At 31.2% G+C, this 24,728-nt stretch overlaps 2 protein-coding genes and 1 long non-coding RNA gene across 4 annotated transcripts; all 3 read right to left on the bottom strand.

Annotated features, from left to right (window-relative positions):
* Positions 1-3,657: 3,657 nt before the first annotated feature.
* LOC123216066 (leucine-rich repeat extensin-like protein 6) lies at positions 3,658-4,401 on the bottom strand. Its single transcript, XM_044636420.1, has one exon. The coding sequence runs from the start codon at positions 4,241-4,243 to the stop codon at positions 3,803-3,805; it is 441 nt and encodes a 146-aa protein (XP_044492355.1). The 5' UTR covers positions 4,244-4,401; the 3' UTR covers positions 3,658-3,802.
* Positions 4,402-13,853: 9,452 nt separating this feature from the next.
* Positions 13,854-16,495, bottom strand: LOC123215837. Of its 2 annotated transcripts, XM_044636094.1 has the most exons (4): positions 16,267-16,396; positions 14,965-15,320; positions 14,779-14,841; positions 13,854-14,345 (listed from the first exon to the last, which is right to left on the bottom strand). In XM_044636094.1, the coding sequence occupies exons 3-4, from the start codon at positions 14,839-14,841 to the stop codon at positions 14,034-14,036; spliced, it is 375 nt and encodes a 124-aa protein (XP_044492029.1). In that variant the 5' UTR covers positions 14,965-15,320; positions 16,267-16,396; the 3' UTR covers positions 13,854-14,033. The 2 variants fall into 2 exon arrangements, with proteins under 2 accessions (XP_044492029.1, XP_044492027.1); XM_044636092.1 differs by lacking the exons at positions 14,779-14,841; positions 14,965-15,320 and having other exon boundaries at positions 16,267-16,495.
* A 4,351-nt stretch (positions 16,496-20,846) lies between these two features.
* On the bottom strand, positions 20,847-24,094 carry LOC123215943. Its single transcript, XR_006502170.1, has 2 exons — positions 23,741-24,094; positions 20,847-23,623 (listed from the first exon to the last, which is right to left on the bottom strand). It is a non-coding gene; the product is annotated as an uncharacterized LOC123215943 (long non-coding RNA).
* Positions 24,095-24,728: the final 634 nt, after the last annotated feature.

The following is a 24,728-nucleotide window of genomic DNA, read 5'->3' as shown; positions in this document are numbered from 1 at the left end:
GCTAAACCAAATAATTGATTCCAAAATCAATTAATTTATACCCCCTTTTGTTCTATCTTTTGAGTTCATGATTCATGAACCATCCACCAAATCATAATCTAAGTAATCAAGAATCTTGACTCCACATACTTACCCTAATCTATAATTGAAAAATTGGGTCTAGGTGGCTGATTAAAAGGTTTGAACTTACTCCAAAATTAGTTTACATTATTGGATTGAACTGAATCATAATCAAACTATTATAAGCATTGTTTTTAAAATTAGATTAGATTAGTCGATTCAACCGAATGATCTACCATTATTAAGCAAAATAAATATAATTTGTGAAAACTGTTTTAGTAGTTAGATTGAAGTAAACCATAGTCCAACCACTAAAACTACCCCAATTCACAGTTTGATTAGACAAAAACCGGGTCAAACTTGGTTGCTGATGTTAATTGAAAAAATTTCATTTTTTTTAAAACTACAATTTAACTTGAGTGTCAACCTTTGCACTAGGTGGGAAGAACCACCCTGCCACATAAAAATTTGTTTTATTGTTTTTTTTTTTAATTTTATAAAAAAATATAAAAATTATCATTGTTGGATCACCTCATTCATAAATTTAAAACAAAAAAAATTATATATACATATTTTTAAATACATAATTAAATATACAGGTCATATATTATTATATAATTAAATGATTTTATACATATACTAAGTTTATTTTTATATTAAAACAATTTATATTATATATTTAATGATTGATTAAAAAATATTTTTAAATATTATGTTTAATATTTATTTAAATAATTTACCAACCTAATCACTAATTACTAATTGGGTCAAATAATCCCCACCAAGTCAATACTTTAAACGTACTGATCGGAACAATACCAATTCTCAATTTAACTGTCTAGTTACCTTGATCGGACTCATACGTTGACGTCAATGCAAAAATTAGAGAAATTTATTGAGGCTCACATGACAAAGCACCTCAAATAGAACTTATTTTTTATTTAAAATATTTTAAGTGAAAGAATTTTTTTTCGTAGAAGTCTCCAATTTTTAACAAGTAAAAAAGTCCATATTTTTTTTTATTTTGTATATAATTTCGTGAAGGCAAATTAAAATTTAATAGCTGTAATCCAATTTAATATATAACAACTAAATAAGCAAAAATGTTTTGTACATCATTTTTCGTTTTTATTTTATAAATACAGCATTTTGATTATTGGTCGATCTGATTGTTAATTGCTCTTAATTAATCTTTTCACTAAATCAATATTTGATATGAGTGTAAAAAAAAACATATTTATATTTATTATTAGTATAAATAATATTAGTCGACCCAAATTATATATATATATATATATTCCAAATATGGTAGTCGAATCATGTAACGTATTATGTATCAAAAACGTAATTTTATGTATCGTCTATTGAATATTGTATCCTATCGTATGATACAATTTTTAAGAAATAAAATATTAATAAAATAATTTTATATATATTCCAAACATAACAGTCAAATCGTGTATCGTATTTTGTATCGAATATCATATTATATCGTATGATATAACTTTTAAGAAATAAAATAATAAAATTTAATAAAATAATAAAAAATATAATTTACATGTTATTATTTTAAAAAATATTCCAAACATCTTTAAAAATTTAAAATTTTTCATATACACCCTTCATGTATCATTATTTTCTTTAAAAAATATATCGATCTATATTAATGATATGTATCGTATTATACGATACATTCATTATATCATATTAATTATGATATATTTTATGATATGTATCATTTTTTATCTATATTATATCGTATCATAAAATATATATCGTGTATCATAAAATATTGATAACTATGATTCCAAATCAAAACCTTGAAAAATAAACGTATAATTGAATTGTATTTTAGTTTTTAAAAATTATTTTAAAAATCTTTAATTTTTAACACTGTTCCAAAACCTTTATCATCAATTATTATATAGAAAAAGTGCATAAAAAGTAATATTTTTGGTTCTTTAATGATGCACAACCTTCCTTGAAGTATATTCTAACTTTACAGCTACTTCTTTATTTCAATTTTTATTCGTCTCTTTCTATTCACAATTTCCTTTTGCCCCCTTTTTCTCTTTATTGTATGCGTTTGCCTTAATATTGTGAACAATATTTTTAGACCTGGATAGGGTCCTTGCCCCGTCAAGGGATTGGTCCAGGTCTTTCATGGATAATTAAATAATATTTTATATTAAATATATAATAATATATTAATATTTATATTCACATTTATAATTTGATTTGAAATTTTAATTCAAGATAAAATTGCTTAAACTAAGTGTTTGATTCGTATCGAACCGATTCAAATTAGACCCAATGAAATAACTTGAGAGGTAAGAACAGACCAGAAAGTCGGAAGCAGTTTCGCCTAACCTACTCCACTAGGTAAGCCATTACCAAACAGAAACTGAAACTCATGATGATGACGTGTCTTCCAAAATTCGGTACATGGGTCCCTACTCTATAATGTCATTTGGTGAAATCGCAGTTGATCTCATCCCTTCACTCTCAATTCGATCATCATCATCTTCTGACATCAGATCAGATTGTTAAAATCTCCTCTCTTTCTGGTTTCACTTCTTTGTTATTCTTACTATTTTATCTATCAATTCAACTTACATTGTCTCCCATCTGTCCCTTCATGCGTCCTCACTTTCCAACTTTGAATTAACAGCTGTCTCCAGCTAATTGGCTCTTAAAATTACAGTAAAGTACTGATGGCCTTTTAGTATTATTTAAGTCATAAATTACTTTAAAATATCATTATATTAAAGTATAATACAAGTCATAATAAATTGCTTCCAGTTAGCATTTAAAGTATCATTAAATAATGACTTTCATTTAAATTTTTTATTCATTAATCTCTTAATAAATATGCAAGAAAATTCATAGGCACATGATCATCCAATTCAATGTTCAAACTTTTTTCCACAAATCCAAACCATGCGTTCAAAATAGAAAGATCCAAACCTAAGTATTGAAAATAAAATCAGTCTGAACTTGCCCTAAAATCCGACATAGCTTTCAGGTTTGGGTGAACCATTTTCAAACCATTCAGAGTCTTGGTTTGACCAATTATTGAAACTTGATTACAACATTTTATCAATCGTCCATTTATTAAAAGGCTTGATTCTCAACTGAACAAATTAACCTTTTTATCAAGTTAATATCTGGTCTAATTTTAAAAATATTAAATTAAATCATTCTCTTTATAAACTATTAAAATTAGATAAAGTAATACTAGTTGTATTAATAAAATGGATAATAACAATAATGTGTTATTATGTGGGTAAATGATGTAATTATTTATTTTATATTTAATTTAAAATAAACTAATCAGATCTTTGCACTTAAGATGTTAAAACATTTTAATGCTCATTTTATTAGTATACGAAATATTATTGAATTCAAAAGATCAAGAGCATGTTTTCATTAAAAAAATAAATGGGAAACCAAGTTGGTGGATGATCCACAATCATGCATTCAATCAAATATTATCATCAAATTATTAAATTAAATTAAATTAATTATTCATTTATTATTATTATTTTTTTTTGTTCATACCCACGACCCCAAAATAAAACAGAAACTCAATCTAAATTTGTGGTAAAAGTTTGTTATTTGATTGAACAACTGATTCCAAAATCCAAAGATAAAAGAGAAGAAAATTTATTCAAAAATTAAAATACAAGAAGTAAATTATAATTACCAAGTTATCTTCTGTATAACCTGGCTCCTTGGAGGCTCACCAAAAGGCCAAGAGAAGAAGCAACCCAGAGCCGATCAAAATAGGCAAACTTGCGGCGGTGGAGGTTTTTGGGCCGCCGCTGAAATAATTTTCAAGGGGGTAAAGGTTCCCGGGTGGACCGGTGACGTAAATGATCGAAGGTGGCGTTGGGGAGCACGGTGGCGGTGGGCAGTACTGCGTCGGAGGCATCTTCGGCGTGGGCGGAGGAGGTGGCGGCAGCGCTGGTGGCGGTGGACATGGAGGCGGAGGCGACGGTGGAGGAGGGCTTTGTGTGCACGCCGGCGCGCACTTTATGCCTTGATCACCACCTGTGGAGGATTCCTCTAGCGTTCTTGCAGACAAAACGTTGACTTGGGATACAAAAAGGGCAAGAAAAATGAGAATTTTGACCTTTTTGGCCAGATTTTGAACCCGTAAAGTGGAAGATTGAATTGCCATGGATGAATTTTGAAGGTGGAGAGACGAAAATGGAGTGTTTTGGGAGGTGGGTTTGGCTTTGTTAGAAGAGGTTTGGAGAGTGAAAACGAAGAAAAGTGATTCAGTTTGTCACGTATTAGGTGCATGGGACTATGGCATTAAGGGCGGATTTGACCTAATTTTAAATTGAATTTAGAATGCTTAGCTTGAGTTACAGTTCATTTGATGGAGCGTATAATATATGGTAATTAAATTATATATTATACGGAATATTAAAATCTTAATTTTTTATATCACATATTATATCAGTTTATATTGTATTATACATATTTTAAAAATAAAATAATAAACTCAGATAGAATTATATGTATTTATAATAAGTATTAATATGGGTAGTAACGATGATGTGAATGATTTTAAATTAAAAATAAAATAATATTTAATCACATAATGATAAATTATTATTAATACCTAAATTCGCATTCATTATAAACATATAACATCACTCAATAAAATAATATAAAATTCTAGTTACCACATCATCAGGGGAAAAATCACAAACAACTCTTGTAAATTTAGAATTTCTCATATACACCGTAATTGTATGATATGTTAATTGCATCTTATTTATTTTAGATACACTTTAGGTTATTTATTATTTTTCACATATATCTTATTTTACCGTAAGATCGCATTATGTATTATATGATATTAATAACTATTATACAATATTATTGAAAGGGTATTGATAAAGTGAATAATATTGTCGGAGAGATAAACAGTATCATTCAAAAATGAATATTATCATGGATAAACTAATAAGCTGAGTCATGGATTCAAATTATGTTAGCCTTGATCGGGTCCACCCCTGTAATGGCATTGGCATAGTTGAAAAGCAACATGTGAAGAAACCAATACAAATAAATTATGTACATTAAAAAGACGAAATGGACTAAAATGAGACGTTTCGAAGGGGCACTTCACCTTTTTCTAAAGACAAAATGGACTAGAACGAGACGTTTTAAGTGGGCAGCTTGCCTTCTTGCCCAAGGGAATCTTAATTGCATGTTCATGTCCAAATTTGAGACCCCACAATGTGAAGTTTTTCATCAAACTTTGATTAATTATATTATTGATTTATCTTATCATAATCTTTATTTTAATATTTATTAAGCTTAATTTGGGTTTAAATTGCTTGCCACTTCCCTTAATATACATGATTATCGGGGTGCTTCGGTAAGTTTTATTAATTCATTTTCGTGGTTAAAATATTTTTAAAAAATTATTAAAAATTCTTCAATAGAGAGATATAATTAGAATAATATTATATATACAAATTAGAGTGTAATCAAATTGAGTATAATTGAATTGTGTTTAACTCGAATTTGACTTAATTACTTTGGTTTTTGTCTTGATGAGACTCTAAGCCAATTTCAAATATTTGAATTAACTTGAATTCGACTTATTTATTAAAAAAGAGTTTAATTTTTATATATTTTTAATTTTTAATAATCTTTTAAAAATTGTGTGGATTGTGGCGGGCTAGTCACGGGTCTTCCCCATAGGCCCCTGACATGGCCTGCCTTAAAATCGGGCCTTGGCTAATTGCTGGCTGTCCATTGTTGGGATGTGACCCTAGCTTCTCAATTCATTATCAAATATTTTATTTTTTGGTATTGTGTATTGCATAACGCAGGACATATATTCTTTTCAATAACAATTAAAAAAAATTAATTCTCACACTATTATCTTAAAAAAATCCATAAATGCCTATACTTCTAAATTTTTTCTAAAAAGATATATCAATATGTATCAATTTATCAATATATATTATATCATATAATATATTAGATAGCTTGATGAGCTCATTTGAGTAAAATATCAATAAAATTTTATCAAATTTTACATTTAAATTCTTTAATTTTTACAACTTAACTTTGAATTTAAAAGTTAATTGATAAAAATATAAATCCAGACATTTAAAATTTTTAAAAAATTAAAAGATATAAATATAATTTTTTAATGTAGCAAAAACCAAGAATTTACCATATCAGTGAATTTTTTTTTTTATTTTAAGTAAATATGTATAGATAAAGAAAATGGGCAAACCGTCTGCACAATTTAAGCTCGTCTAATCCACAATTGATAAAGATAATAAAAACTTAAACAAACATCACCCCATAAGACAAGCCCTAAGGTTATGAATAATAATAAGACTTGTTACATTTTTTAAAAACTATCAAAAATAGACCAAAGATAGAGTTCAAAAGAAAGCAAGACGAGAAAAGAAAAAAGGAAAACTAAGCAACCAGCACCAATCAAACAATGCAGCAAAAAAGGAATGAAAAAAAAAAAAAACCCAAGGCTAAACAGCCGACCAAGCAGCACACATTAAGGAGAAGCCAAGAAGGTGGAACTCACAAACCAACCAACTGCCAGAAGAACAAGACAGCAAGCAGAGCCTAAGAAATTCCAGGGAAGAAGGCTTCTACAAAGGCAGACAAGGATCACCACAACAAGGTTCACCAAGCAACACCAGCACCAGAAGAAGGAGCTCTCCAGAGCAAGGAAGCAAACACAGATCAACTAGGTTACAAGATTCTAGAGCAGACTGCAAGAAGAGAGGAGAAAAATCCAGGGGCAGTAGCAACGCCAGGAGCAGACAAAGGCACCCACACCAGGCCTCACCAGGCGTCAGGAAGACATAGCCAGCAGAAGCAAATGTAGGTAGTAGCAGGAAGGGAAATCAGATCAGTGGAAACTTGGGATCAGATTCCAGGAAGCTTGGGAATGGAAAACCACCAGGAGCAAAGACATCCAAGCTAAGAGGCAAAGGAGGACCACAAGAAGCAACCAGCAGCCAGTCCAAAAAGGAAAATTCCAGGACCAGAAATGACACCAGAGAACACCAAAAAAACCTGCAAAACAGCATATAGTTAGAGAAAACAGGGCGCTAGAAAACCAGGCGCCAACAGCAGCTTCATGGGCCATAAAAATTGTAGCTAGGCAGCTTCCATTTGCACTTAACAAGGTCATCCCCCGACAGCTTCTTTAACTAGGATAGGCTGCCAGCCCTTTCTCTGACAAGATTAGAGATAAACTTAACAATAACAATAGTCTCTTTCTCTTCATTTGAAAAACACCGGTGATTCCTTTCAATCCAAATAGCATAGACAGTGGCAGCCAAGCTCAACTTAACCAAATAATGCTTCAGGCTATGCGAAGTCCAGCTGCTTCCAGCTTTCCCGATAAAAATTGACCACGGCTCAACAACATACCCAAGATTACTTAACCAAAGAATACTTCTCCAAATTTCTAGAGTTCTTGCACAACCAAAGAAGAGATGGTCAATCGACTCCTTTTGAGATTTACAAAAGCAACATAAATTGTTGTTGACAATGCCCAACCTCAACAACTTATCTTTAGTTTGGAGCCTATTTCTAATGGCTAACCAAAGGATAATCGAATGCTTGAGAATATGACAATTGAACCAAAGAAGATTAGCCCAATTCACAGAAGGCTTACAACTTCTCAAGATGCTCCATGCCTTGTTTATACTAAACTTGCCCGCAATGTTAGAGCCCCACTTCACTAAATCATTCCCTCCCGTAGGAACATTCGAGAGCGTATTTTGGATCTCCCAAAGCTCCCTAAAGGAAGCACGAGACCAAAAACAAGCACCATTTCTAATGATTTTACTTAATCAAATTTTTTGATACCAGAATTGGAGAGTGTACTTTCCTCATACTTATTAATAAGCGGCCCAGAAGGATGCTAATTATCAAACCAAAAGGAGATGTCCTTGCCATTACCCACTTCATAAAAAATATGCCTTTTCACCAAATTTCTTAGTTTAAGGATATCTTTCCAAGTACAAGAGCCACAGGTTTGATCTCCCAAAAAGAATTCTCCTTAATGTGGTTGGCATAGACCCATTTTACCCAAATAGATTTGAAGTTTTTGTTCACAATATTCCATATGTGCCTAGTCATCGCCACTTGGTTCTATTCCTTAGTACAAACCATCCCTAAGCCCCCTTCGTTTTTGGGCACACAAATATCCTCCTATGCCACCTTAGCCCTAGACAAGTGAGAGTTCATCCCCAACCCAAAAAAGGCTCTAAGCTTACTCTCCATTTCCAAATGGACTTTAGAAGGAAGCATAAACATAATTGACCAATAGACTTGAATACTAAATAAAATGGACTTTATAAGAATGAGGTGACCCACAAAAGAGAGATTTATTTTTCCACGAATTAATTCTCTCACAATTTTATTTATAAGAGGTTGATAATCCTTGTCATTGATTCTAGAAAAACCAAGAGGAATTTCGAGGTACTTAAAAGGAAGGGTTACCTCAACAAAACCCTTATTCCTCAACTAATTCTTGAAATTATTATCCCTTTTTCCTGAGCAATAGAAATTACTCTTGAGATTATTAGCTTGCAAGCTCGACCAATTACTGAAGATTAAGGAGACAATTAATAAACTTCTCATCCACTTTGCAAAAAAGCATGAGGTCATCTGCAAAGCAAAGGTGAGATAATTTCAGAGCTTGCAATTCTTACGGAATTTGAAAGAAGAGTCCAAGAAAGCTTTATTCAAGGGGACAGATAACACCTCCATAGCAATAACAAACAAATAATGGGATACAGGGTCCCCTTGTCTAAGGCCCCTAAAGCTCCTAGAAAAACCAACAAGCTCCTCATTCACATTGATAGAAAACTGAGGCAAAGAAATACATTCGGCAATCTAATGAATCATCAAGCTAGGAAAACTAATAGCTTTGAGAGAAGCCAAAAGAAAATCTCATTTCACAGAATCATAGGCCTTTTTGATATCAATCCTAAGAGTGCAATTTTCAACCTTTCCTATAGACTTATGATAATTGTTGAGAAGGTCTCGACACAATAAAATATTATCACCAATTTTACTATCACCAAAAAAAGCCGTTTGATTTTGGTTAATAATAAGAGGCAACACTTTCTTGATTCTATTGGTCATAATTTCGTAATGCACTTGTCAATAGTATTGCAACAAGAGATAGGTATTAAATCATTGCAAGTTGAGGGATTAGGGCATTTTGGGACAAGTGCAATTTATTTCTTTAAGGAGCTATCCCAACAAGAAAAAAATCTTTTATAGCCTCCATCATGCTCCAAGCTTTCTTAAAGAGCAAAGCTCCAAAACCATCCGGACAGGGCCTTATTATTAGGAAGGCTAAAGAAAGTTTTCTTAATCTCATCCTTGGAGACATCTTCCTCTAACATCTTAGCCAACTCCAAAGGAATTTTGTTGCCAATCACCTCACCAATGCCATCTAAATCTCCATGCCGCCCCTCATCATAGAAAAGATTATTAAAGTAATTGACAAACTCCTCTTTAACACTTTTTTGGTCGTCCACCTCTCTTTCATCCTTTCTAAAAAGCTTAGAAATTTTGTTGATGTTTCTTGTTCCATTGATGCATTTGAAAAAGAAACTAGTATTGTCGTCACCTTCCTTAAGCTACCAAATTCTAGACTTTTGCAAAGCCAAGGGCTCCTCTGCTTCACTCAACTTGATGTACTTTTCAAGCAAGGCATACTCTAAAGAGTTTAACTCACCATTAAACAGGTCATTACCAAGAGATATTTGGGCCACCGAAAGCTCCTCTCTAGCCTTCTTCACCCCTTCAGAAATATCAGTGACCTCAAACTCTGGTTTAATGTTATTGATTCAAGCTTGGTAACACTAATTATTTAAAAATTAATATTATTTGATTCTTACAACAATTATATCTTTTAGTAGAGTAAGCTTTTCTGCTCTTGATTAGTGATATTAGAATAAGACCAAGCGACCACCGGCCCATTTTCTTGAAGCACCTTCCACTTATTTTCTATTTTTATTCGTCTTTCAACTCCCCAAATCATGCCAGGGGTGAACCCAAATCGAGTTAATTTGGGATGGAAAGTCAATTGACTTAAATATTTTTAAGACAAGTTCGAATAAAAAGGGTTTAACTTATTTTTAAAATTGAGGAAAACTATAATTAAAAGAAGTTGACTTGATCCAACTAATAAATAATATAAATTATTTAAATTAGTTTAAATTATATCAAATGATTGTTAAAATAATATTTTTTTTTATTGGGTAAGTCAATATTGTAAGATTAATGAATTATAAATTTAAATCACAAATCCAATTTATAAATCTTAACCGTGAACTCAAATTGAATTTGAATTATTTCATCTTTCAATTGATCCAAACTCAAAAATGATTGGAGATTCTCAAATAAATCTCCAGTAGCCTTCCTTTCTTTAAAATGTTTCTCACTTTCGTGTTGGAGATTCTCAAATCATCTCTAGCTTTGATCTTGATGATTGAATTGATTTAGTACACGTAATGCTTCTTCAGAAGCGAAAAGTTTTGGATGATCATCAATTGGACGATACTTTTTATTAAATATACGAATAATACGTGTTTGACACATCCAAACTTACTTGTGATTGGGAGCTCATGAAAAAGTTCTCAAATTAAAGATTAAATGTAAGATTAGATTCAATCAGTCATGTGGTTAATAAAACTTGACTCAAAATCAATAAATTAAAACTGAAATTTGAATAAAAAATAAATTTATTTTATATTTAATTTAAATTGATTCAAATTCAAATATTCAAATTCGATTTATTTAATTTAATCTCTATTTCAAACTTAAACAATTTAAATCGAATATAATCCTAACCATGCCCCGTAGAATTGATCTATAATAAAATTGCGGCTTCAAACACAAGGCCCACTAAAAAAGATAAATGGGCTCAAACCCAAATGATTCTTTCTCAAGACTTAGATGGGTTCTCTTCGCTTAACCCAACTTATTACCACTTTAAACAAATCAAGCTCTATTTGAATTTAGTATTTGAGTTCAATTTAACTTGACTTAAATATAAAGTTAAATTATTTTTAAATTAAATTTAACTCTTAATTAGTCAACCTTGAGTTATCTTATTTGAATTTGAATCGAACTCTAATTGAGAGTTATTTAAACTCGATTCAAATTGAATTCAACCCTATTAGTTAATAGTTTGATTGGATTTTAAGCAATTCTAACTCAATGAAACTAGACTGTTTATAATGAAATCAAGATGTTAAAACATGAAGTTCTTGTTATTTCTCCAGCAAAACATGGAAATTTCCAAGATTTTTAGTGTATATGAAGCCAATAAGAACCCCTTGACGCCCAATACATTCCATGTTCTCATGTACAAGATCAAAGAGCAACACTGAAAAAATCTTGAAACCTTTATTTACCTTACATGATATAGTTGTTGTGGTTCTGGTTATTACCCATGTTTACCCATCTAATAAATATGAATAGGGTCCTGGTTACCCAAAAAAAAAAACATTGACAAAATCTCAATTTCCCCATTGAAACATTCTTTAAAGAGAAGGAAACCAATTCCTTTGTGGTTTACTGCCCATATATTTCTAGAGGTAGATTTGATCTGAGTTGAGCCAAACCTATCCCCGCTCGAGCTTGGATCGAAGTCATCGTGTCAAACTCAAGCTTGAGCTCGGATTGAAGTCATTGTGTCAAGCTTGAGCTCATTCAAGCTGGTGCATATTATAACTAGAGGGTCGACAATATAGTAAACAATAACCTTGGTCAGATAAACAATATCACTAAATGAACAAACGAGTTAATCTCAAACTGAGCTGGATTTGTAACTCGAAATAAACTCGTTCGAACTGAGCTGCTGGCCTGGATCAAATACACCCCTGCATGCATCTTTCAACCGAAATGTGTGCTTATGGTTTCACTTGTTTCCCGGTGAGTCCTCTTCAAATATCTTGAATTCAGGAATTGGGTACTCGTTTAACCATAAGCTTGCCCCAAATCCCTGTGACATCTCCAACAACATTGCCTGCACCTCCTCCAAACTATAGCTTTTATCCCATTTTCAAGAAAAAAGATTTATGAATTTCTAAGTTCATGCCGAAGTCATATCCGTGATAACTAATCGTCAGAAAACACATAACCCTTTTTTTTTTACCTCTTTTCTTGTATGAGCTTTTAAAGACACCATTTCTTGCACAAAATCAGATAATCCCTGAAACCAAAACATGTGTAATACATTTCTAGTAAGACTAAATGGAGATAAACTGTGAAAAAAACCAAAGCTAACTGTATAATATAAATGGGATAACAACACTTGGAGAACGGACTGGAATTTGTCAAATAGTGCATCATAGTTTACCCAAAATGGCACTTGATAGCTCAAAAGCTTACAATTTATATATAACTAGTCTTGTCGTAACATTCTCAAATGATTTGGAATACTCAAATTCTTTTATATGATTTGTCGATGTGTGTTTGTCAAACGGTTATACAGGACTAAATTTTCAAATTTTCTTATTAAAGAAACTGAACTTTTAATATTTTTTATTGAATGTACCAAACTAATCACTTTACTTTTAAAACAAAATAAACAAATACTCTTAACTTAATTATTTTATAATTTTAATAAAAAATACTAAAAGTTTAGTCCTTCCTATAAGAAAATTTAAATTTTTGATTGAAAAAATTTAAGAGTTTAATATCTTTCATAAGAAAAAAATGTTCAATACATTCAATAATAAAAAACAGTAAAATAGAATTAATCTAATTTTCATATCCAATAAGTTGTAAAATACTGAATTGAAAAGAGCGATTGTAAGAGTATTATTGGCATGTTTTATGAATACATGGATTTCACCCAATTTGCTTATTTTAAAAATACGAAATTAGGTTTTGGAGAAGGTGAATATAGTAGGATTCTATAGAAGGTTTAAAAACTCTAAAAGATTCACTTATATTGTTCACCGGATTATAACATTAAACTATCATTTCATATAATGTTGAACTCACTCGAAAACTTTCATGAACTTTTTAATTACCCAATTTTGTTAAATCAAATTATAATTAATATGAACCCTCATAAAACTTTCCAACAAAGTTCACTTAAAGTGGTATGAACCTATGTACATATAGTTATTGAAATTTAATAATCAATATGAACCTATGTACAACCCCATTTCTGAATGATCATATCAGGCTCATAAAATAAAATCTTTCTGGTTTATAAATTCGTCCAGTTTTTATTAAACAATAAAATTATTTAACCAATGGATAACTACATTTTTCCAACATTTTGAGCTTAAGAGGTCATACATGCATGGCAATGGCGGCGGGTTATTTATAAAAAAGAAAAGATGGGTATGGCTATATGATATGAGAATTTCAAGAATATTAGAATAGGGGAAACTATTAGTTAGGTCCGGAAGGTTCGGGAAATAGATTTTTTAAGTGAACGTGGAAGCCAATGGGATAAGGAGGATGAAGACTGTAGACTTTGAGGGTTCAGATATGTCTGTTAGAAAGCTCCAAGGCTGCAACAAATGGTAAATCAGAACTAGTTGCTACATGCAGGAGATTTTAATTAAAAAACCATGATTCTCTCCTGATATGAGTTTCAATCTGAACAAATCAAAAATTTATTGCTAGTTTATAAAAAAGTTAAAAAAAAAAAAATTCTTGTACATATCCCAAAGATCCTTCAAAGCTCAAGGTAACCGGACAGATTCTTAATGCTTCAAGTATTGATTCAACACAGATTGAAAAAATGGTCATTAATTTCAAGGGTTTTCAGATGTTCACACAAAACTCACTGTCATAGAAAACAATATGATTTTAGATGAACAAAAATCAATGAAAATCTAGAGCTAACATGGATGTGTCATTTAAAATGTGTAAAAGGAAAGGAGCATTTGATGTTGTGATGTATAGATTTCTCACTAAGGGAGGAATCTTTCCACCAGAGGTTGAACAGAACCTTGTCGAGGATTCGTGGGAGGCTTTGGTGCAGGCAGTGTCAGTTTTCCATTCTCAATTTCTGGCTTTGGTACCCCAGCTTTCTCCCTGAGCTTCTCGAGCTTCTCCATGATTTTTCTCTTTCTCTCAAGTTTCTGAACTCGAGCTTCAGCTGGTTCTGCTGACAGAAGAGCAACCCCACTTAGAATTTCAGCTGTCATATAAAGCATAGTATCCCTTCGTGAAAGCCGATTAGTTTCTGGCTTTTGCAACTTCTGCTCTGCATTGCTTCTCACCTGCAGGAGGCAAAATAAATTATGCTCATTGAAATGACCTCGGTCATTTCTTCATTCACTTTCAAGGTTTCCATTGAATCTTAAAATATCAAAACTCTCTAGTAAACTTCAATAACTTGTCCAACACAAATTCATCAGATTTGGTGCTATGATACTGTTGCAGAAACGCCTTCCTAGGGATCTTTGGACAAAATTTCTCAATTCAATCAAACAGTCATAAAATAACAGAAATGAAATCCCAATGAAGAGCACACACCAAATTTATATGGAAAAACCTCCTCAACATGAGGAGATAAAAAAACCGGGGGAGAACAATACTCCACAATATCACATAAAGTTCAACATTAAAAGTTTCACTCTAACAAACTAGTCACTGATAACATCTCCATAAGATAATATGAATACAACAAGAATACAAAGAAAGAAAACTCAACTTTTCATCCCACGCATAATCCGGCTCTTGTTCGTTATACCCACTCGAAGACTGTTTTAGCATCTGATTAAAAACTCATGAAGAGAAAATAAACTCACAACCACCACCAAGGTTGTACAGAAAAATACAAAAGAAACACACGACCTATACACCCAAAATAGGTAGAAAAGAAGGTAAAAAACTCACTTTGGTTGATCAACCAAAAATCCCATTTACTTCCGCAACTATTTCTGAAGCCCTCACTGTTATCTCTCTATTTCTCTCATCTGTGTCTGCTTTGATATGTGTTTCTTTTCATTTTTTGTAAGTTGCACTCAAGTATTTCTCTCACTAACTCGACTTGACTGCCGCTCTTACTTCTTGTTGTCCCAGCACGAAAGCTTTTAACTAAAAGCTTCTTGCATCTTTGATTTTCTTTATTTTGTTGTCGATCCAATCACTTGGGTAAGACCACCCAACACATACAACCGATGAAAAAAAATACAAAGTGGTTTGGCTCTTGTGCCTTGGATACACTAAGAGCTAAGTTCTTAGTTTGATTTCTGCTCAAGAAAAACACAGAATCATTAAACCTTTTGCATTGTTAACAATACTACATGCACCACAATGTTGATAGATGAAATAAACATCTTCCCGAATGTAGCAATACCTAAACAATGTATAAACTACAATTCAGTCCGAAATTCTGAAACACCAAGATTCTAAATCTTTACATACCTGAAACCTGTCCACAACTGTCCTATGAACCACTCTGCTTCAACTCTAAACTATTCATCAACTACTAATTAAAACTGCTTCCTTTCCCTCCAAAAATTTGATTCCAAGAGGCTAATAGGAGTAATGCTACACATACACATGTATCCACATGGGTTTCCTTAATAGTGGGGCCATAGAGCAAGTGAGCTAACTAGCCAAATCAATTGGATACGAAGCTGGGCTCATAGCTTGGTTCTAGGTCAACTTGTTTGTTCAATCAGTGATACTGTTTATCTTAGTGATGATACCGTTCACCCCTTACTATTCAATGCACCATTGGCCCTATGGTGATAATGTACACCAACTTGATCAAGTTGGAATTTGAGCTTCAGCTGGGCATTATGGTTTCGATGGTTCGGATCGAATCCAGCCCCTCTCAATGCCCCTATTTTACACTTAAGTTACTTAACCTTCAATCAATTTTCCATCACATGAATTTGAAAATCTTTTATTTTTAGCATAAAAGTGTGACAAGATATAAGCAAATCCGAACTAGAGAATGAATATGTAGTAAAATTCTTACAGATATACAGGTACAAAATACCCAACTTGAATACTTTTAAATTGTCACCCATTAATACACACACACACACGCACGCACGCACGCACGCACGCACATCGATATGAAACAGTCAGTAAATTTAACATTGACTGAGATTTACTTTCCGGGAAAAGAAAACAAACAGAAACTGTTTTGCGAAGTCGGAAAAGTTTTGGGCTTGAAGTTTGAACCTGAAGAGGAAGAGGAACTCTTGTCTTGGTTAATACTTTCGTCACCGGCGGTTTAATTAAGTCTTTTCCATCGCAGGCCGGAGGAAGTGGGATCGCTGTCATATTCGAACGAGAGCACGCCATCTGTCTCCCGCAATAAATATCTGGCCGTATCCAGCGGCTGCTATCACTGCTTCAACTACAGTCGCAGTGGCGCTGAAGCAAGTGGAAGAATTTAGAAAGGTAGTTTTCATGCGAAATTGTTTAAGGAGAGGCTGAATTGGGCTGAGCTTTAGGGCCCATTGGCATTTTGTTGCCCAACAGGTTTTGACTGAAATTGTGTTGTTTAGATATGAATATTCTATTAGAGTTAGATGCACTTTGAGTTGTTCAAATCTGAATTGAATAAGCCGAGTTCTAACCAAAAATTAAATTTGTTTTTTGTAAAATAAGTTCAGTTTGAGTCAACCCAGACATTTGAGTTTGAACTTATTTAGATCGAATTTAAAATAAAACTATTTTGAGTTGAGTTTAAGACTTAACTAATCGATTTTGAGTTAAACTATTAAAGTTCAAGCCAATATTGAATTAGGACTTATTCTGACTTACCTTGGATCAAATTCATCCCTATAGATGAACTACAACAAACAACTAGCTACGCTATCTATATGCTTTTCAACTCAAAATGTAAAAATTAAACTATTTATCCAAATGTGGTGCGAAGAGTATAACTTGGAAGTTTCGACCATTGGCACATTGGCACGCTCTCCGCACTGCAACGTGCCAATTAAATTTCATATATTCTCGAGATCGCATTCCTTTTTTTATCTAGGTCTATAATTTGACAATTATCATTTTCTACTAAATTCTGAGCACATAAATATCTATTTCCTTTAAGAATAATTTGTTTGTAAACAAAAATACTATTAACATAATAGTGGACATGTAGATGTAGGCTCTTAAATAGCAAATTGTACTACATTAAAAATGTCATTTTGTTCATTATAATTATATTATTTTTGATTGCTTACATTCCATTGCACCAAAAATTTGGTGTAATCCCTTTTAGTAAGCTTTTTGGTGTATGATACTTTTTCAAATTTTTTCATAAAATGGTTAAAAAGATTAAAAAATCTCTCAAGTTAAATAACACTTTATTCTCATAATTTTATTAAATATATATTTTACACTAATTTATATTAATTTTAATTAAAATAATGAAAAAACAAATTTAAATTTAATTGTTGCTAGAGACATTCATCACTAGTGAAGTCGATTTAAATCATACCAATTCGGCGCAATTCCAAAATGAAATCGTACCAATCAATGTGATTCTTGACTGAAATCACACTAATCAATATGATTTTAGTTGAGAATTGAACCGATTGATGCAATTCTTGACTTCACTACTGATGAATGTCACTGGTGATAGTTAATACTTGAATTTATTTATAGTGAAATGAAAACAGCGAGAAAAAGGAAAAAAAATAAAACATTTAGAGCTAAAATGTAATCCATTTATATTACTAAGGGTAAAGTGATATTAACTATATTATAATATTTAGATAAAATAATATAAATATACTTTAATCGTTAAAACTAATGACTGACATTGGCAGAGATGTGGTAAAATTACTTTTTTAAACGTAAAAGATAAAAATATATCGTTTTATCAAACCTTAGGTAGGACATAGTCATTTTGGCCTATACACATCTTGGACTTGGAGGTAAAATAAGTAATATATGTCTCTTTCTATCGTTCCTTCAGAATTGGGGGAGTCCATCTGCCGTTCCCTTACATTGAAAGGCAAATTCACACAACGAATGGTCTGAAATCAATGTTCTTTCTTCTTCCATGGGACAAATTTTTATGGCATTTACTTCACAAGTCTGACAAATCCTTGTCAAACTGTGAGGGTTCTAAAGTTAGTTTTAATATGATCTTCAGTTCACTCGTACGACTTGTGACACTTGTTGATCGATCTTGGTTATATGTTCGGGTTCTATGGTGGTGTCACTCTCGTCTAGATATGAATGGATTCAATCTGAATTAGTTCGAATTTAATCTATGATTTAGTTTAAACTAATTTTTTTCAAACTAGAGCTCTAATTTAACAGCTTAGCTTTGTTTATCATGCAGGTGACACTATTCACTTTTCCAAAAACATTATTTATCTTTCCAGTGATCCTCCAATGATATTGTCTACCAGTTTAAACAACCTCAAATTTAACATTCTAACTTTGATTCAAGGTTGAGCTGACATTAGACTAAATTTAATTCGGATCAAGTCCATCCCTACACACCTAAGAGCAATAGTAAGTAAAAATAAGGAGGCAATAGTAGGTCAAAAATCAAAATAAGAATTACAAGTTGGTGACAAAGAAAGAAGAGTAGCTAGGAAAGAATTAAAAGAGGATTATCGATTGTATTTAGACTATTACGTTTAAATATACAAAATTGTCTTCAAGTTGAGAACTAACACTTGTATTATATACATTATAATATAATATGATATATAATATAAGTTTTATATATACACAGAATCACACAATCGACCATCTATTCATATGTATGATCGAAATTTTGAAGTCAAAAGTAGTTGATTATCTAGCCAAGGGTGGACGTGATCGGAGCCAAGGGTTAGCTCTAGTTTGGATCGAGTTCAAAATAGTTAGCTCGAAACTTGGCTAAGATTACTCAAATGATAATCAGTAACGTTGAAAGTGAAGAAAAAAGAGTCATATAAAGAGAAAGAATGTTGAAAAAAAAAAAGAAAAATTGTTCAAATCCAAAATGAAAAAAAGAATCGTTGACAAGACAAACTTCGATACAATAACTCCAAAGACAAATAGTGTATTTTTGTCAACAACAGATGATAGATAGTTGTCGATTAGTTCTATGTGTTAACAAGATAACTATATAAATAACGGGTAGTTGTTTGTTGATTTTGTCAATCAACAATGAATAACTTCAATCTTCTTTGATTATGACAACTTAAATTACTGTTAAATGAAGCTTGATGGATGAAGACATGGTCTTATGGAATTAATTCAAATTTAATTTTTGTTAGTTGTTTGGTTTCTCTAATCTTACTATATAACTAATAAGCTTAGGATATATTCATTAAGAAACTTCCGAAAATTCATAAAAAGAAACAAGCACATAGGAGCAATGTATGTAAACCCAGATTAAATGTTGATTGGTTGAAAGGCCAGTTCACAAGTCAATCGAACTGGTGACGTTAATATGAAATAATTAAAATTGTATGTAGGTTTAATGATATGATAATAGTATGATATCATCATAGCAATCGATCAAGTTTGATATATCACTTGAACTACGATTATATTATATTCACCCAATTTAATCCTAGATCAATTTAATTTAATGGTTAAAATGAATTTTATCCGTACCCCTAATTGAATTTATCCTAAATTCCCAATCAGTCCAACCAAGTTTTAAATAAGAGGAAACATATTAATTTGATTACTTCAAATATTAAAAAAAAGGTTTAATTATGGGAATATTGAATTTTTACCCTTTTTTTTAACTCTATGTATATATATATATATATATATATATATATATATATATATATATATATATATATATATATATGTCACTTATCTCAAACTTTAAATAAAAATATCATAATAGTAACCTATTTCCCTAAAATACTTCAGTTGATATAACTTATGTAGAAAGAGAAAATGCACAACATTAATCTCTCTTTTTTTACTTGGTTTAAAGAGAAAATACACAATCGGTGAGAGAAACTATTATAAATGATTCAATTTGAACTCATGATTTCATGTTGTTAGATTGTTTAATGTTATGATTTTATCTTGTTATATTGTTTGGTATTGTTATAATATTGTTTAATGTTATTATAATATTTATTTATGGTTAAAAAATATAAAAATTTATGTCTGCAACACCAACCTATTCTTCGTCTGGTTTTATCTAGACTTGAATTTTCGTATTTTTTTAACCATTAATACAATATTAAATAATATTATAACAACATTAAACAATATTATAACAACAGTAAACAATACAACAACATTAAACAATCTACCAGTATGAAATCAGTTGTATCTTTTATAATGACTTTCCGATTTTATTATTCAATCACAAGTGTCTTCTCTATTGAAAATTTGTTTTTCATGTTTCAGAGATTTCTTCCCTTGCTAGAAGGATGAGTAAAAAGAGAGAGATTACTGTTGTATATTATCTCTTACATCAACGGAGATATTTTAAAAAAATGGGTTACTGTTGTGATATTTTTGTTCAAAGTTTGAGATGGGTGATATATATGTTTACACGATTAAAAAAAAAGGTAAAAAATTTAACATCCCTTAATTATGTGACATTAGTACAACAACATCATTTCAATTAACCAGCCTAATTTGGCATTTGAACCGTGATTCTATAATATTCATCTGGTCTTAGAGCAAATTTTTTTCTTTAACTTTAACCGGATTTGACACCGATTTTTGATTGGTTCAAACTAGGTTTAAACAATGCATAGGAGGAAATATATCGATCAGATTACATCAAATATTCTACAACGACGCCTTTAATTTTAACGTAAAAGTTATGACACAAGTACATGAATTCGTATTATTGAATCGATTTATACATTTACAAATCGAGAGATGAGGCATAATTAATGAAAGTTAATGCTATCTTACAGCTGAGATGGCGTAGATAGGGCACCTGCAGGACAACTAAAATGACAAAAGAAAAAAGTGAAGAAATAATGGAGATTATAAGAGATCATAATTTCATCTTCAGTTTTACCTTTGAAGCGAAATTTTATCACTTGGCTCAAAGAATTGAGAGTGTTGAGTTCCATGCAAAACCCCTGTCAAATGAACAGTCCCTTGCTTTACGCCTGACCTTCATTGTCGGTTCGACCTTGAATAAATTTTATTAAATATGATATGTTTAAATTGTTTGTTAGAGAAAAAGAAGAAAATGGATCGTTGGGGAAGAAAAAAAAGAAAAAAAGTCATCTAAGAATATGCATCTATCTATAACTTCTTAATGATTTAATTAAGTCAAACTTTATTGATTCTCAGATATGAAGATAGAGATATATAAAACTGGAATGTCAAATAACCTATTTGTGGTATTTGAAATGTCTTCCTAATATTGTCATCCCGTTCAATCAAATTGGGATGCCCAGAATCTAATATGATTCTTGGGAAGAGTAGCACGAAGCTCATAATGATTGGTGCATTTGTTCTTGAGTTAAGAGAAAATGTAGGTTGACTGAGGCCGAATAAGGGCAAGACTATTATGGTTGACTCGTTCAATAAACACTGACTTTGTTAGAAAAAAAGAAGAGGAGTTGCCAAAGGTTAAAAAGAAGGAATTACTAAAGAAGAAGAATTATCAAAAAAGAAGAACAAGGATCATCAGTGATAAAAAAAAAAAAAAAAAAAACTAAAAAAGAAGAATTATAAAAAAAGATAAATTTGCTGGCAACTAATTTGAGCTAAACATTCACAGCAAATTATAGTTTTTTTGGTGAAATTGCTTCGATATGTAGGTCCACCAACCAGATAGATATATTTGTCCATATATTAACCAAAAATATTCCGAAACAAAAAACTTTTATACGTAAGTACACAAATCTAACCTTTTGTGCCAGTGTCACTCTCTAAAAATTAAAGCTTTTTTTGTGAATGTCTCATCTCGCCCATGAAAACAGAAGTAGAATTGAAATGAAAAGAAATTTGGCTTCTTTCATACGACACAAACACATGCATGCATGAACTAAAGCCACAGAAATTAGAATCTAAATTGCCATATACCTCATTGTACAAAAGTGTTTGCGAATAGAAAACTCTTATATATGTTAAAGGAAAGCTCAATTTGATCGCTTTGAAATTCAAATTAGATTTAAGTAGGATTATGAATATTATTAATATTATAAATGCATTCTAATTGTAGTATATTACTTGATTTAATCAAGGTAGATAAGGTAATGGTTAAATTTCCTAGACTTTTGACCTAATTTGTCACCTGATGCAGGGGGTTGGGGGAAGGGGGGGGAGAGGAGGGAAATGTATTGAGTAATAATACTATATGTATTAACAATATGTATATAAATATTGACGTATTATCACGTGATTAAGTATTATTTTATATTTACAATGACAAAAAAGTATTAATACTCGTATTTGTATCTATTATTAATGCATTAAGTATTATTGAATGAATCGAATCTAGATTTATTCAAATGTGTAACCCCTAAAAGCCCCCACTGCCTGATAAATAGTTAAATACAAAATGTTGAAGTGGAAGGGAGAAGAAAGAGAAATTCCACCAACTAATTATCTACCTCAGTTAGGCTTGAAAACTCAAAATAAAGCTTATATTATCAAAATTTGCCCTTTAATTCTTTCTAGGAAAACAAATTCTAAGATGCATTTCTTTTAACTCGAACTCTAGCTTAGTATCGTACAAATGAATTAGAGACTTAGAAAAGGATAATATGCATACAAACACAGAGCCACAATAAGCAAAGATCATGAAAGGTTTCAATCTAGTTTCTAAATAATCAATTAATCTTCATGTATGGATTCAATTAAGGCTAGCTGGCTTACTCTAAACTTATAAGGAATAACTGTAATATGAAAATCCTTGGATTCAATGAACGCTAGCAAGCTTACTTGTTTTCTCTTTTCATATTCTAGCAAAAATTTGAGTGCACCAGAAAGTCATACGCAGAATTGCAATTACAGCTTGTTCAAAGCACAAGTTTTCTTCCCAGCTAACCGTACTACAACTACGACACAAATACTACAAAAATACATACATGAACATACCATATATACATACACACACACACACACACACACACACACACATATATGTATGCACTTGTATAAAACTTCTCATAGCACATAAATAGAGAGAGAGAGAGAATTGTGGAAGCACTTTTTCCAAGAGAAGAGAAGATTAAAGAAGAAGAATCATGATGGGGAATTCACGAAGATCCTTATATGAAAAGAATTCTGATATGAACTTCGTTAACTCTTGAGATTTGAGAGTTCAAAGTATCTGAATCTCATACTTTGTATTTGAAATTCGAAACATAATTGAATCATATTATTTAGTATGTTTAGATCATATTATATGTATTTAAAATATATAAACTAGGGTTTGTGAGAAGTTTTCTTAATGTTCAAGGTCGAACAGACAACGAAGCAAAGGTTAAACCTGCAAACGACTACTCACTTGACAAGTATAGCATGGAAGCCACTCACCCGAGAAAGCAAGCAACAACAAAAATATTCCAATCTGATTTTCAAATTCAATATTCTTTCAGCCATGATCAGTTGACGTTTCGCTACACAAACTCACCTGAAAAACAATCAAATAAAAGTTAAAAAAAAAAAAAAAAGCATCCATATCAATCTGAATTGGCTCAAAACGATGCAAAAAGTAAAAGATAGAGGAAGAAGAAGAAGGAGGTTGTACCAGTATTTTCTAAGCTTTCTCTTTGGGCATGAACAAGTGGTGCTTCTTGTGGTAAAGTAGAATCCCGGTTTTATAGAGATAAGATGATGAAAAATCTTCAAGATTTATTTGATTTTAATGTGTCGTATTGCCGATGAGAAGCTTTGACTAACGGGTGAAACAATTCATGTATACTTGGCAGTGCATGTGCATTCTTCTCCCTTAACAACCTTCCAAAGTAAATTTTAAAATGAAATTGAAAATTAAATTTAAATAGTCCAGAGAGAGAGAGAGATATACAGTAGATGGAGACAATTTATAATTAAAATAATTAAGTTGGAGTTGAGATGAAGAAGAGGTTAGATGTGCTCGTGTGATTCTGAAATGTCGATGGAAATAAAAAAATGTTCCCGGACCTCACATGATCCCACACTCTTCATCTACCTTCCTTTAATCTCCATTGCCAAGTCTTTGTTTATATTATTATAGGCCAATGACTATTTCCACCCTAACTTTGATGGAACGACTCTTTTATATGTTTAAGTTTGAAATATTCATTGTTCCATCCATAATCAATTTTTATTAATGAAAATGGACTAGTTTCACTATAAATTATTAGTTTGTTCATTTTAGTGGAATTATTAAACTACTCTAAATACTTAATATAAATATCAATTATTATCTATTTTAACTTTTTATTAAAATTATAGAAATATTCTATTTATTTTTCATTTTTTTTCTTTATTGGTTGACATGATCTGTCAAGAACGAGTGATCAAATACGATAATTCTTTAACGTAGAAACAACAATAATAACAATAATCTCCTTTTTCAATCAAGAAAACTCTCAAGAGACTTCTTCAATCCTTTCCTCTATATTCCATCGTTCCAAAATAAATTCACAAAATTTGCACTATCAAACCCTTCTCTTTCCACGGCCACGACATCTCCCTGTTAGATATATTTATTTATTTATTATATTATTAGATCTACATATTAATAATGATAT

Source organism: Mangifera indica, chromosome 5, assembly GCF_011075055.1.
Source record: "Mangifera indica cultivar Alphonso chromosome 5, CATAS_Mindica_2.1, whole genome shotgun sequence".
Taxonomy (NCBI): domain Eukaryota; kingdom Viridiplantae; phylum Streptophyta; class Magnoliopsida; order Sapindales; family Anacardiaceae; genus Mangifera; species Mangifera indica.
This window is presented reverse-complemented; position numbering and strand designations above follow the sequence as displayed.

What these genes read in the sequence shown, in the direction of transcription:
- LOC123216066 (XM_044636420.1), bottom strand. Translation starts at nt 4,243, where the DNA reads ATGGCAATTCAATCTTCCACTTTACGGGTTCAAAATCTGGCCAAAAAG.
- LOC123215837 (XM_044636092.1), bottom strand. Translation starts at nt 16,389, where the DNA reads ATGGCGTGCTCTCGTTCGAATATGACAGCGATCCCACTTCCTCCGGCC. An exon ending in GAGTTCCTCTTCCTCTTCAG is followed by an intron (nt 14,346 to 16,266) that starts GTTCAAACTTCA and finishes TGCCTCCTGCAG; the next exon opens with GTGAGAAGCAATGCAGAGCA.